Source organism: Amblyomma americanum, chromosome 6 (genome assembly GCF_052857255.1).
Source record: "Amblyomma americanum isolate KBUSLIRL-KWMA chromosome 6, ASM5285725v1, whole genome shotgun sequence".
Taxonomy (NCBI): Eukaryota; Metazoa; Arthropoda; class Arachnida; order Ixodida; family Ixodidae; genus Amblyomma; species Amblyomma americanum.
Window position 1 is genome coordinate 31,529,840 of NC_135502.1, and position 13,582 is coordinate 31,543,421.

Genomic DNA, 13,582 nt, shown 5'->3' on the forward strand with positions numbered 1-13,582 from the left:
TTTTGGACACCTTTAGGACGCGTATAGGGCTAGCTGCACCATATTTCTTGGTTGCTATAAAACTACAAACGACAACCGTCTTTTGACGCTGCCCGCAATCACAGAAATTTCCTCCTGCTTTCGTGTACGAGGTGCGTGTTAAAAATACGACAAGTGCACATAAGCTTTTTAGCCTTAAGAAAGTTCGATCTATTAAAAAAGTTTTCGCACCAAAGATTCTAAATACTTGACTCACAGGAAAGTCAAGTGTTTATCGCACTGCTCAGCCGTGCTATGCAGCTGACAATTTCATGGCCGCTTTCTTCCCTTTTTACTGGCCGGTTTGTGCCACCGCTCGCCTACTTGTCAAAAGAAAAAGAAAGAGAATAAAAATATCATTCACGAAACTTCTATTCAGCTCAAAAGGCCTTCATCTTTGATTGTGGCCTCCTGGGGCCAAAATCTCAGGTGCATGCTGAAAGACTAAGGCAGGAATTCTGGAAACCCTTGCTTTCTCGACGGGTTAGAAAAATTATGCCCGGATTGCACGCTCTTCGCGACGAATAATCACGCAATAAAAAGAAAGACTTTCTGTGAGCGGAGGAAGATTAATGCCCACTCTCAGCTGCACTGCTGGCCGTCACACAAAACTACTACTGAGGTGACTTCTAGAAGAGTGCTGGCCTTACTTTAACATTGTCCCCGAATACGAGATGTGGCCCGGCCGCAGTGACAAAAATTATCTTGCACGAGTTGCGTGGTTATGTACAGTGCCAGCGGGATCCTAGTATAGCAGCCAACACAGATATTCCAACGAAAAGAAGTAACGGAAATGCAGTTATCTTAATTTCGGCTCAGATTATTCAAATATTTTTTTGCTTCTGTTTTTTACACAAGCTAAGTACTCGTACAGTGAGATTCTATTCTATTTGATTCACACTACACAGGTTACGAAGTATAGCGCAACACAAAAAGCATACACTGACTGGTCGCGTGCACTGTCGAATGTGTTACCTTGACGGACTGAATTCTGTGATTTGAAGGGAAGCTTTGAATAAATTTGACACCTAGAGAACCAGTGCTCTTTGATTACATAGTAGCTGTAGAACTCAGCTCCAGAAGTTAACTATATCTTGCAGTCACTTCGTGGAGATTAGCAGATGGAACCGCCAGCTAGGCGCCGCAAAAAAAAAACAAAAAACGATCTGTTACCTCTCATCGTCATCGTCATCATTAACTTCAGACGGGCTGAAATTTAGTGTTCTATTTATCTTCCACTTTACCTTTAAGCCTATAGCATCTTCTAATTTTTGTTAACGCCTTTGTTTCAATGAATTTTTTTCCAGGCGCTACCCCAATTATCAATCATCTCGAGGTTGGGAACTTGTAAACAGTTCCTTTTAGTGCCCGAAGGTGTCGCCAGGGTCTGCCAACCTCCGATTTTAGGCCAGTCACATCGCTGCATTGAAACACGTGGGTATACTATGGGAAGCTTTGCAAATTATGTGATCTGAAAGCTCTGCTAAGAATGTAAGTGAAAAGGTTTAAAGGAGTAAAAGATATATCGGCGTCAGACCTGCAGGCATGATGCTGAAGACACAGGGCGTCGCTCCCTGGCCCAGCGAGTTGGTGGCAATGCAGAGGAGGGCACCGTAGTCGGCTTTCCTCCGGGGCGTGTAGAAGGCCGAGCTGCTGCGCGGGCCCGATTGGTTGAAGGCGACGATGTCGAGGCTCTCCAGGCTGCTGTTGAAGCGCCACGTGAAGCGCACGTCTGGAGGGTCCGCCTCCACGTCGCACGTGACCTTGGTGGTCTCGTGTCGGGCCACGTGGTACACCGTCTTTTGCTTCTCACGGCATTTGGGAGGGTCTGGAGAGCGGTAATGGCGGCCGCCACAATTGGGACGGGGGCGAGAACATGTAGGAAAAAAAAAGAGAAAAAGAGAGGTAGCATAATTAGAGATAGGGCGTGTTAAAACCTACCACGTTGTCTTGTATTCAACGCAGACGTACGAAAGAGAAAGCATATTTTACGTAGCCATAAATTTTAAACTGTGACAAACACACTGTCTCTTTCTCTCTCACACAAACGAACACACACTACGGGCGACTACATAAATTCTTCGAAATTGTACTGGAATTTATTTCGTAACCATAGGACTCTTGCCGCTTTTGTCTGCGAAAGAAACAGTCCAAAAGTTACGACGAAAAACCGAACACAGGAGTTTATCTTGTGTGTCGCGTCCTGCTTCAACATCTCTATCGCGCTGTTCATAACAGAACAGGCCGCACGGATGTTCTATTTTCTCTCCTTGTACCTCATAAAGTACTGAGCCCTCTGGAAAACTGCCGGCAGGTTTGTATTGCCTAATAAACATTATTCCAGAAAAGGCAGCCGTAATTCAAGTTCCCTTCAGTGCACTCTAAATATGAAGGCAGGATCAGGTATCCAATCTCTACAGAATTCATAACTCTAATAAAAATGGCTCTAACTTATGTGCGAAAAGAGCGCGATTTTTGTTTTTTTCCAAAAGAGGACTCAGAGAACGCCTTCGTAATGATATCTGTGTCGCAGAACGACATCATTTAAAGGCGTTGCCAGCGCATGTCCTTTTGTTGGCGCGCCATTTTGATCCCACTGAGTGCAACCAACCGGTTTACAGACGTCTAGCAGGGACGAGGACACACACACATTTTGACCTCAGGTATCCTGATTCATGATCTTTTTTAATAGAGCAGAAGGCATCATTTCTCATAACTAAGCTACTTTGGATAAGTAATTGGGGATAAACTCCTGGATCCCTGCACACAATTTGGCATGATAGGGGGACTGCCTAATTATAAAATTGCTGTGAGTTCAGTGGCCTCTTCATCATTAAGCGCCTGTTTTTTTACCCTTCCTTTAATCGGAGAGGGCACTCGTTGCTGTGCAATAAAGTAGCACAAAATGATTGCTAACCTTCGTAGCCCGAGCGGTAAGGATTAGAAGCTTGCTTCATCTTTCTTTTCTTTGGAGGCGCTCTTTTCGTCACTAATATCAGAGAAGCCTTGACGCTCCTCTGATAGAGTGTTAATTAACGAATTAGATATTTTTCCAAAAAATAGTACGAAAGAAAAACAAAACCATTTACTCGTATTTCGAAACGTACGAAGGGGTATTATTTGTCTTTTTTTTTCTAAGTTCTGCGCACACGATTGTCCGGACACCAAAGTAAGTAATTTAAATAAGCGCTGGAAGTTTTCTTTTGAAAAACGATTATCCATGCGTCGTAATCGCTTTCAAAGCTCGACCTCTCCGCCCTTAACATGATTAGGTTTTCTGACTGAATCTTGAGTTACCGAACACATCGCAAAAATTGTTTGCATTACATGATGCGCTTGTCGCAAAGGAAGAAATAAAATGACGTTGACAAAAAAATAAAAGAGAAACATGAACAACTACGATTTCAAAGCCTGTATTAGGGTTTGCTTTTTACGTACATTTCATAAGTGAAGAAAGGAGCGGAAAGCCTCAGGGTGCTTGCCAACTTTTCGTCAAGAGGACTTGACTTCGTCCGGGCAAAGCGTTCGTTGTTGGCGAGGTTTAACCAGGGCCTTCACTCCGAAGAGGAAGACTTAATGAGGGAAAGGAGGGGGCGCGAGGAAGCCCCGGGAAGGGCGAGGAGTCTATGACTTAACATCCCCTCATCGGGCCTTCCTCCTCAGAGCGAACACCCTATTTAAGCCTCGCCAATGAAGAACGTTTTGCCCACACGAAGACAAGTCCTCTTGTCGAAACATTGCCAAGCATCTTGACAATTTCCCCTCATTTCTTCACTTCGTGATTGTAAAGAACCATCTGCCTACCCTCTCTCTACCATGGAGTCCGTACGTACAGGCCGGGTCAAAAGTTCGCAGGCCACGGGGTCTACTTTCTTGCGGCACAGTATGGCAGTTGCGACACCCCCGAAGCTCTAGATATCTATAGAGGGTCGACGAAGTATCGTTCTAGCCTTCGAGAACCTTTTTAGCTTTGTCGTCATCTTAAGTGCCGGGCTATACCGAAAAGAACCCTGCGTACTGGGAACTTATGACCAACCCTGTACATGTTCTTTAAAGCATACTCTGAAATAACAGCGATTTTCTTGCAGTTAATGCACAACCGCCCATTCTCGGCCGTTGGGTGGTCGGCATCTCACTTTGGAAGACAGACGCAGTGAAACGGGAGGCAAGCGTCGTACTCACAGTAGACCATGAGGAAGACCTTCTCGGAGACGCCGTGCCCCAGCTCGTTCGTGGCGGCGCACTGGTAGTGGCCGGCCTGGTGCCTCTGCAGCCGGTCGATGACGAGGCGCACGTTCTCGATGCGGATGCCCGGACTGGGCTCTAGCTGGGCTCCCTCGTGCAGCCAGCCGACCTGCTTGACGGGAGGGTTCGCCTGCACGTTGCAGTCGAAGTACACGCTGCTGCCCTCGCTGATCTGCTTGCGCGCATCCAGGGAGACCAAGTTCAGCTGCAGCACCGGCTTGACTGAGGAGGTAGAGGAATAGGGAGAGAGAGAGAGAAAAAGGAAGAGGAGACACGGAATGATTGCTTTTCTCGTCTGCGTCTACCATTATGAAAAAGCAGTATAAAAAAACAGGCATGAAACTGCCCCAAGAGAAGTTCGAAGAGTACTGAGGCTTCAAATGAACAGCTAGGCAACCAAGAAATGTCTGACTCGAATTTTATATTGAGTTACTCCGTCGCCTATAGCTTAACACATTGATTAAATGCGCTAGTGATCTTGTCAGTCAGCCCGAATTAGACTTCTGCATCATTTCATTGCTGTATCAGTCCGAGTATATCATTTCCAAAAGTGATGCTTTAATAAAGCATTCACCTTTTGAGACGACTTGGCAGTTTGTGCTACATCGAAAACTTCAATACGCCACCAAGCCAGGTGGTGCCTCATGGTTGCCATGACAGGCAGCTGTTCCCCTTCCCGACAAGCGCAAGAAGCACATCGACAGCTTTCGCTAGAGAGTAATCATTCGAGAGTGCTATTATTCTTCGCATTAATGGTGTATTGGATTGTGCGGGAAGGAATTAATTCGTTTCGACGTGTTGCAAATATTGGCAGTAATTCTCGCGGTCGTATCGAGAACATTAAAAAACAACATGAGTGATGAAAATTCTGAGGTAGGATAAAACCCATAGAGAATTTAAAAAAAGAAACTTAACAGTCACGTGCTTAGGAAATTGATTAGAAAATAGCAGTTTGTAAAAACCTCTGCGTATATGAGAGAGTACTGGATTAATGCAAAGATATAGGCACAGTCATGAGCACTGCAAGACGAAGCAAAGTCTTAGCATTCATTTCTTGATTACTCTATAATCATGTGTGACACGCACAATATTTTCTCTTTTCTATGCAGTTTTCCTCTTGCCCTCTGTTATACTAAAGGCGCGGCGCTCTAAAATTTAATTGATAAATGGCGAGAACATTCGCAATTTGGTACAAAATCTTTGTTCCCTCTCATATTGTTCATGACTGTCCATCATCGAAAGTTACTTTTGACAAGTAGGCAGCAAGAAATAATTATAAGGAGACCGCATTAGATGCTGCGAATAAAAGCGCTAGCTGTTCGGCTAACCACGTCTTACTATGAAGCCAATAATGAATAATTCTGTTAAGCTGTAGCTGTGCTGCGACACAAACAAAACTGTAAGTGTTATTGCAAGTTGTGATGAGCGCTCCACTTTCTTTGCACGCCTGTACGCACACCGAATATCGTGGAACCGTTCAGCGTCTCTTGTACGCAGACATGGTGCCGTAAGGTGATGGTCGAATAGCAATTACAAGAAAGAGCACTACTTATGAATATTTTGTCAGAGTCTCGGTATTCTTCAGGAATGTTACAACCGTTTCCAGACCTGGCTTTTGTGCCGGTGTTTTATCGCACCGCCTAAGCATTTAAATATCGTAAAAGGACGCCCGTCTAGGCGCTTCTTTACCGACCGCGCCACCGACATTTTTGATCAATTCAAAGGGTAAGTCATTAAAATACGCGGAATGTCTTCCCGTAATTCACCACACGCTCATGAAAGCCGAGCAGCGCGATGATAGCAGTGAAGTTAGTTGCCTGCGTATGACACTTTAAATTTAAATTTCATTCGATGAATAAAGAAGGCATCTATCTTGAGGCTGGCTACTATATGCCCTAGAAAATGCAGAGCTTGCGTGAATGGTGAGCTCCTTACTTTACACAGAAGTCGCACGCATATTTTAGCATATGTTATGTTGAATCGGGAGTTTCCTTGGATACCAGTGAGTCTTGGCATATGCTAAATCTTCATCTAGGTGTCCTGCTTGCACCAAAGGCTGCATGACTGCCTGTATGAGTCGGAAAATAACAGCAGAGCATACAGGGGGCGTGATGTAGGACATCGCAGCCATGACAGAACCGGCTTTAGGGATTACAGAACGGACCATGCAGCTTGTTGACCATGCCCTCGAATAAACTCAGAATCCGATCATAGCGTAAAGCTTTGCCGCCGCTGAAGATGCCGTGTGAGAAAGCCAGTGGTGTAAAGGCTTTCCCTTCTTTGTGTGTGCATTCGTGCGTATGTGCCTGCGTGTGTGTTTGCTTGAGTGCGTGCGTGAAGGTGTTCATGTCATTAATTAATTGTTATTAATTGCTTGCTATTAATTCAATCTTGATAGGCGTGCCACTCTTCAACAGGTGAGTGGGGCCGTCTTTGAAGTGTATAACTGATTTTTGAATTACGAGATTGCATTTTTATTCATTCCTTCTGCACTCTTTCATCACTATTCCACCTTCCATACCACTTTCTTATCTCGAGGACTTCAAAAACGACTGGAAAGGAAAGAAAAATATGGTTTCTTTTGCTTCTCTAATATTCCAAGCACGCCATGGTTAACAGGACTTTTTAACCTTCCCTTGTTCACATGGTTTCTGTACATCAATAAAGAAGTCAGTCTAGTGGCCTGGTTGCTGAAATGCCGAAAAAAAGTAAAGTGCTCGCAGACAAGAGAACTATTATTGTTTTGGCAATTTTCTTTTTTTTTCAGGGCTGAAGGTGACATTTCAGAAAAAACAGTACACGCAGGTACCCTCTCGTACACAGCTTGTCAGTAAGTTGGGCGAAAAAAAAAATGCTCATTCATGCGCTACGGTACAATGTTTCAACCTTCCGGCTTCAACAATAACTTTCAGTATAGAATGCGCCACATCAGTTGCTTCACGTTAAAATTACCAAAGAAGGGCCGTGGTGGGATATTTGTTCCTCCTCGTTGGTAAACAAAGGAGATAGCATGAAGTTCGAAAAAAAATCGGCACTCTGCAACTGAACTAGCTAACCCGAAAGAACGAAATGCAGCAAATAGCCCGCCCGAACATAACACCGAAATATGCCAAAAACCAAACGTTGCTCTCTAATCCGCTTTGCGACTACTAATCCAGTGGCGGCGGGGTGCCCCTTAAGCGCAAGGGAGAGATTATGCGGGCGATACCATTAACTCCATCCATTCCGACAGCCACTTCCTTCGCTACCGGGCTAGGGACAGCGATGCGCCCCGCGAGCCCAGTGTGGGGCGATAAATTTTAACGGGTTATTAAATTAGAGCCATCGCCTGAGCAAACTTTTCGGCGTCAGCGGGCAGGGTAGGGTATACTACACGAGCGCTCGGAAGGGGGGAAGTGAGGGGTGGGAGAACGGGAGACGGGGTGGCTGGAGTCGCTCGAAAGCGGCTCCGGATATCACCAGCTGCAATCTCGCCCATGGCGGCGGCCCGCTGAATTGGAAGCGTAGAGGCGACGGCGGCGGTGAAATTTCGCCGCGTGCGATGAGCATTTCCCCAGAGGGTGATCCCTGGCTGCTCTCTCTTTTGCATTCCGCTCATAGTACAATGGCCGAGAGGTATTACGAGGAAAGCCCTTGTTAGAGTGGACTTGAGTAAAACTCCCAAGCCAGGGGGCTTACGTGGCGACGTGAAAGGGCCGGAGATCGTCTTCCCGGCGCCTGAATACAATTAAGCCCGCCTATAATGAGAATTTCGCGGCCCTTGGGCTCGTGAGGCCTTTCGACGGTGGGCTCAGCCTGAAAGGAAGCTCATAGGCGTGCACCCGTATGAAGCGAGCGTAGCTTTAAAAGGAGAAATAGGCTTTGAAAAGGGCAAGCAAACCTGGCAAGGGTAATACAGGCGCCACTTTAGCTCAGCTAGAATACTGACGAGAACACAATGGAAATGTGGCAGATCCGCTTATCGTAGGTGGAATACAAACAACTGTATATTGCTCCCATAGGCTGCAGTTGCGCAAACTGCAGGGTCGACGCATGGAAGTCACTCCCACACTTTTGCCAATAAGTTAAAGCAGTAATTTCTTGGCGATCGCGTTACACGTTTATTTTATACACCAAATTGATTAGAATACTGCTCGAAGCAAAAGGCTGCTTATTTCTAATAGAATACATCGCACATGTTTACTAATGCGTGCAGACATTAAAATAAAATATTTGACTGAGTAATACTTGTTGGGGGGGGGGGGGGGGGGGGGGGCTAGTTGTTGAACGTTTCCAGAAAAAAGTTGTAGCGCCGAAAAAAGACAACACAGCAGCGAGACGGGACAGGCGCACCTTTCAACTCTTTATTCACCGCGAATGCGATTGAATATAAGGACAACAATCAAGATGGGTAGCAAGAACCACACATGCGCGCCAGATTTTTACAAAAAAAAAAGTGGATAAAGATAGGTGAAACACATAGGTTTCTCACCCCCATGTATCTAAAAAAGCAGTTTCATTCTTATAAATGGTGATAGATGGGGCACTAACACAATCACTACTGTTGCTTTTTAAATAGAAGGCCTCCAACGGTTCACGGGCTGTCTGGTCCTTACTTCTGTTTAAAACCTTCGTTTTCTTAAGCCTTGCTACACACTTAATATATATTTCTTCTCCGCAGGCATTACAATGGTTTGGCAAATGTGAACCAGTACCATTTTGTAAATCCCGATTATGTTCTGCTAATCGGTCGTTAATACAGCGGCCGGTTTGTCCGATGTACTTCTTTCCGCACGTAAACACAGAGACGCAGCTGCGCTTGTTAAATGTGCTGTGGCAGTCGTCTATCAGATTCCTCTCCCGTGCGAAACGAAATACATCGGACAAACCGGCCGCTGTATTAACGACCCATTAGCACAACATAATCGGGATTTACAAAATGGTACTAGTTAACATTTTCCGCACCAATGTAAACCCTGCGGAGAAGAAAGAAAGATTAAGTGTGTAGCAAGGCTGAAAGAAACGAAGGTTTTAAACAGAAGTAAGGACCAGACAGCCCGTGAACTGTTGGAGGCCTTCTATATGAAAAGCAACAGGAGTGATTGTGTTAGTGCCCCATCTATTACCATTTATAAGAATGAAACTGCTTTTTTAGATACACGGGTGTGAAATACTTGTGTGCTTCACCTATCTTTGTCCACTTTTTTTTTGTAAAACCCTCTCGCGCATGTGTGGTTCTTGCTACCCATCTTAATTGTTGTCCTTATATTCATTCGCATTCGCGGTGAATAAACAGTTGAAAGTTGCGCCGGTCCTGTCTCGCTGCTGTGTTGTCTTTTTCGGCGATACATCCCTTTTATGGATAAAATATTGGACTCGGCGTACCTTTACAAACGCAACCTCTACGCAGTTTGGAACCAAAACTCTTTTCTAATGAATAACATGAGAAAGGTAGAGACAGATTTATGTGAGATGGTTTCTGAAGATTAGAAAAACCTGAAAGCAAAAGTGCAACCAGAGATCCTTGCATCATTGTTTCCAATAGACTGAGAGAAGAAATCCGTAAACACTGAGACTGTACCCTTTTGTCACCAATATTTGAGAAGAAATACTTACATCCTGTCATGTTCAGCGCTATGAATGAGCCGTACAAAGGGCAAGCAGTACGGATATCGCTGCTAATATTTCGCTTCTCAGCACTCAACGACAGGCATTAAAGCTGCTCGTAAAATGAAAATCGCACGTATTTATGGTATAGTGTCGCGTGAGAACCAAAGGAATTTGCTAAGAAGCTAGAGTGGTACGCTTTTGAGGTGAATGCGTGGCAAGCTTCGAATATTTCTGCCACTTCTTATAACCTTGCCTTTTGTACATAAGGTCAACGAACTCACAAGTACCAGTACTTACAAAGCAAAATATTTAACCTATCTCCTCGCTTGTAATTAGATTAATCTCTGCTTCGTCATTTATTCAGTACAAAATAAAGCACGCTAGTTCACTTCGTGCCCGCGTAAAGGCAATTAGGTTTAACTAAACCTCCGTAGGATTAAAGTGTCGCAAATGTGCACTAAAGATGTGCACTATTCTAGCGTGTCGTCATTAGAATGAACAGGCGCCTTTGGGAAAAACATGTTTTGCCATCCCGAGCGTTTTAGTCGGCGTGTTTTTAAGAAAAGGCTTGCCGGCGACTATGGGCAGCCTTGCAAACTTTAGCGAAGTGATTAAGCCCAGACCCGGACGCCGCGCTAATTGCAGGCAAGCTTCGTTCGCGGGTTTTGCACATCATGCCCCAACTGAGTTCGCCGAGTGCTTAAAAGACGCACAGCGGGAGAAAACGTGCCATTTTTAACCTCCAGTGGCGGCCAATCTCTCTGCAGGTGTTTCTTACCCATTAGAGAAACGTTTCGCGACAAGATGTCAGTATTGTTGGTTCAGTCTGGCTAGCCGAACTGTATTTGACAACCACCTTTTCGCATTTTACAAGCAGATGAGGCACAGAGCCTGCTTAGATGTTTAAAATTTGTCCCAGTAAAATCGAAAAATTATCCTGGGTAATAATCAGAAGAGTACATAGGATAAAACTGAAGAAAATAATAAAGGCGCACGGATTGTCTGCAGAAGCGCGTTCTAATGAGGGTGAGAAAATAGTCCTATAGTTGGATACAACTCAAGAAAGAAGTGGCTTTTTCCGGCCAGAGGACCTTCTTCCAGCCAATGGCGTCGACCGATTCTCGTGAGCCTGCTAGCCTGACAGTGCAGGGGGTGGCAGATGAAAGGGTATAGTCCCCTCCTTGCATTGTGACGCCGCTCCCTGCATTGTTACGCTAGCAGGGTCATGAGAATCAGCCGACGCCAATGGCTGGAAGGGGGTCCTCTGGCAGGGAAAAGCCGCTTTGTTCTTGAGTTGTATCCGACTATAGCCCTAGTAGCATCGTTTCGGAATTATAGGACATTTTTTTTTATTCGGGGACAGGGAAGCAATAAATTGCGGCAATCCGGCGGAAGACGGCGTACTGAAAACGCGGGGCCATGCTATGATCTTTATGTAACGGTCATAAACGCATTCACACCAATGATGCGGAAGTTATGTGTTGTGAAGGGGATCCAAGTGCCGACCGGGCTATTTCGATTGCCCGCCGCAAATGCTGCTCTAGGTTACTACCGGCACGTGTACATTTTGTATGTACAATCACGCATCCAACTCTTGGCGTCAAATGCCGAGGCATTCGCACCCGCACTTCTATGTCACCGTTTTTCTGAGTAACGCAAGGGCAGGGAAAAAATGGAAAGCGTATTTTTTTTTTTTTACAGAGCGCCTTTTTTACGACTACATGCACGACGTCCACCAAATCTGGAGACTTCTTCATGTAGGCTTCTCTTCTTGATGCGATTAATTCTGAAGCTTGCGCAGTAAAGCTTAACTTCGTGCCGTTAAACAACGGGACGCAAAGCCATAATATATGGATAACGTTTCCGTAACCTAAAGCTCGTTTTCCGAGCATAAAATTTCTTTGCGGTCTTGCCCCGACCGGGACCGTAGTAATGATTATTCTACGCTCATTGATTTCTTTCATAATATTCAGTTAGAAGGTTTCGCCTCCCTCCACTCATTGCCAAATATTCCTGACCAGTAGGACCTTAAGCAAAGAATGATAGTGTTTTTAAATGTTTATATTCTTGGCAGTGTGCGCTGATGAAACAAAACTATAAATGATGGATTTTATATTACCCCACGATGCTGCTTACGTTTGCAAGAAAAAAATGTAGTAGGGGTTTAAACTAGTTAAACCGAATAGACGTGCAAAAGCATGTGTTCATTCTTCCTTTGGAGGAGACACTTAAGCTCCACCCTAAGGGCATGACGCAATAGTTTTAGTGGGCGCCTATATATGCAGAACTCGTCATTATCTACTCAATATTCATAGTTCGCGGCGAGTCCTCATACCACTAACAGCGCAGAGGCGCAGCGGTTAAGCGATGCGCCATTGCACTGGCAGGTGGCTGTTTCTATCACAACCGCCGGTAGGGATTGCGCGACCCATGTTGCTTTTTCCAGGCAACCTCTCGCTGTCAATCATTCGTCTAACTTCGACCTCCCTCCCATTGGCTGCAGGTAGCGCGACGCTCCTCCGAACTAACCCGAGCTTACCTGAGTAACTCGGGTAAGCTCGGGTTAGTTCGGAGCACAAGACGAGATTACAAGGTTCTTGCTCGGGGTTGGTACGCCTAGGGTAGTGCTTTTGTAGTAATAACCCTACTGAAACGTTCCATATTATCATGAAAATATGTCTATAAGGTTAGAGAACTATACGGAAGTCCATATCTTTTCTGCACGGAGTCCATAAGCATTCTACATAACTTCCATACGACTGCCATACATTGTAGGTAACGTCATATGGGGCCCATAAGTCTCCACATGTCCTTCCTTATAGTCCATAACGACTCTATATGTTCCATACTGACTCCATAAAACTTATTATGAAAACAAAAGGAGTTATGGAACACGTCCTATGGAATCTTTCAGTAGGGGTTACGTGAGAAACAGAAAAGGGCTCGTGACCTAGGGCTGAAAAATAAGAGCGGAAATTCCAACTCCTCTGCCGCACTGTAAATTTAAGCCTCAGTAATCAGGGCAACTATGTTTTGCGCTTCAATAGCTGTACCCGCTACGCGGTTGAGGTAGGCCATGAAAACCTGCTCGCTCACAGTGCACGTCCAGCACCCAGTAGTCGAAGAGCTCGCTGTCGGGGAGGTGCGGGTTGAATCCGCGGCAGGCGAGCCTCTTGCCGTTCATGTCGGCGTGGGCTTCGAGGTGTAGCACGCTCGTGGTGCGGGTGGCGTCCGTCGCCAGCGTAGAGCCGTTGAGGGGGACGTCGTCCAGGAACCACTGGATGGCAGCTTTGGGCTGGGCCCCGCGCGCCTGGCACTCAACGTCGATCACTTGGCCATCCAGAAGAACGGGCTGCGACGTCACGATGTCCACTTCCAGGGGACGCACTGCGTTCGACAGAAAAAGACAAGAAAGTATTTCTTAACCACACATTAATCGGCCCTTTTGTGTTATCGCGTAAGATGAGGCAACTGCGGAAGACGTAAGATGAGTGTTATTTTGAATGTGGTAAAGAGCGACCGCTGAAACGAACAGGAAACAAATAAGCTCGCATTAACGAAACGCAGTAGCTGATAGTAGACGAAGAGTATGTTTTGGATTGAGAGATGCAGTGACGGCCATCAGCATCAGTGACGCGGAGATGGCGGAAAGCATGCGAGGCATGTAGCGTGGAAACTCAGCGGCGCGCGGCGTGCGGCGGAGGCTGCTTTGGCAGTTGTGAGGTCTTGA

The 13,582-nt window shown here is 45.7% G+C and overlaps 1 protein-coding gene across 5 annotated transcripts in view; it reads right to left on the minus strand.

The window, feature by feature from the left end:
- The window catches only part of LOC144136563 (nephrin-like), a 590,467-nt gene that overhangs the window by 22,638 nt on the left and 554,247 nt on the right, over positions 1-13,582 (minus strand). For all 5 annotated transcript variants that reach the window (XM_077668967.1, XM_077668964.1, XM_077668965.1 and 2 more), the window contains 3 exons: positions 12,949-13,239; positions 4,201-4,485; positions 1,556-1,846 (listed from right to left, as the gene is read on the minus strand). In XM_077668967.1, the coding sequence (XP_077525093.1) occupies positions 1,556-1,846; positions 4,201-4,485; positions 12,949-13,239 (867 nt within the window). The remainder of the gene's footprint in view (positions 1-1,555; positions 1,847-4,200; positions 4,486-12,948; positions 13,240-13,582) is intronic.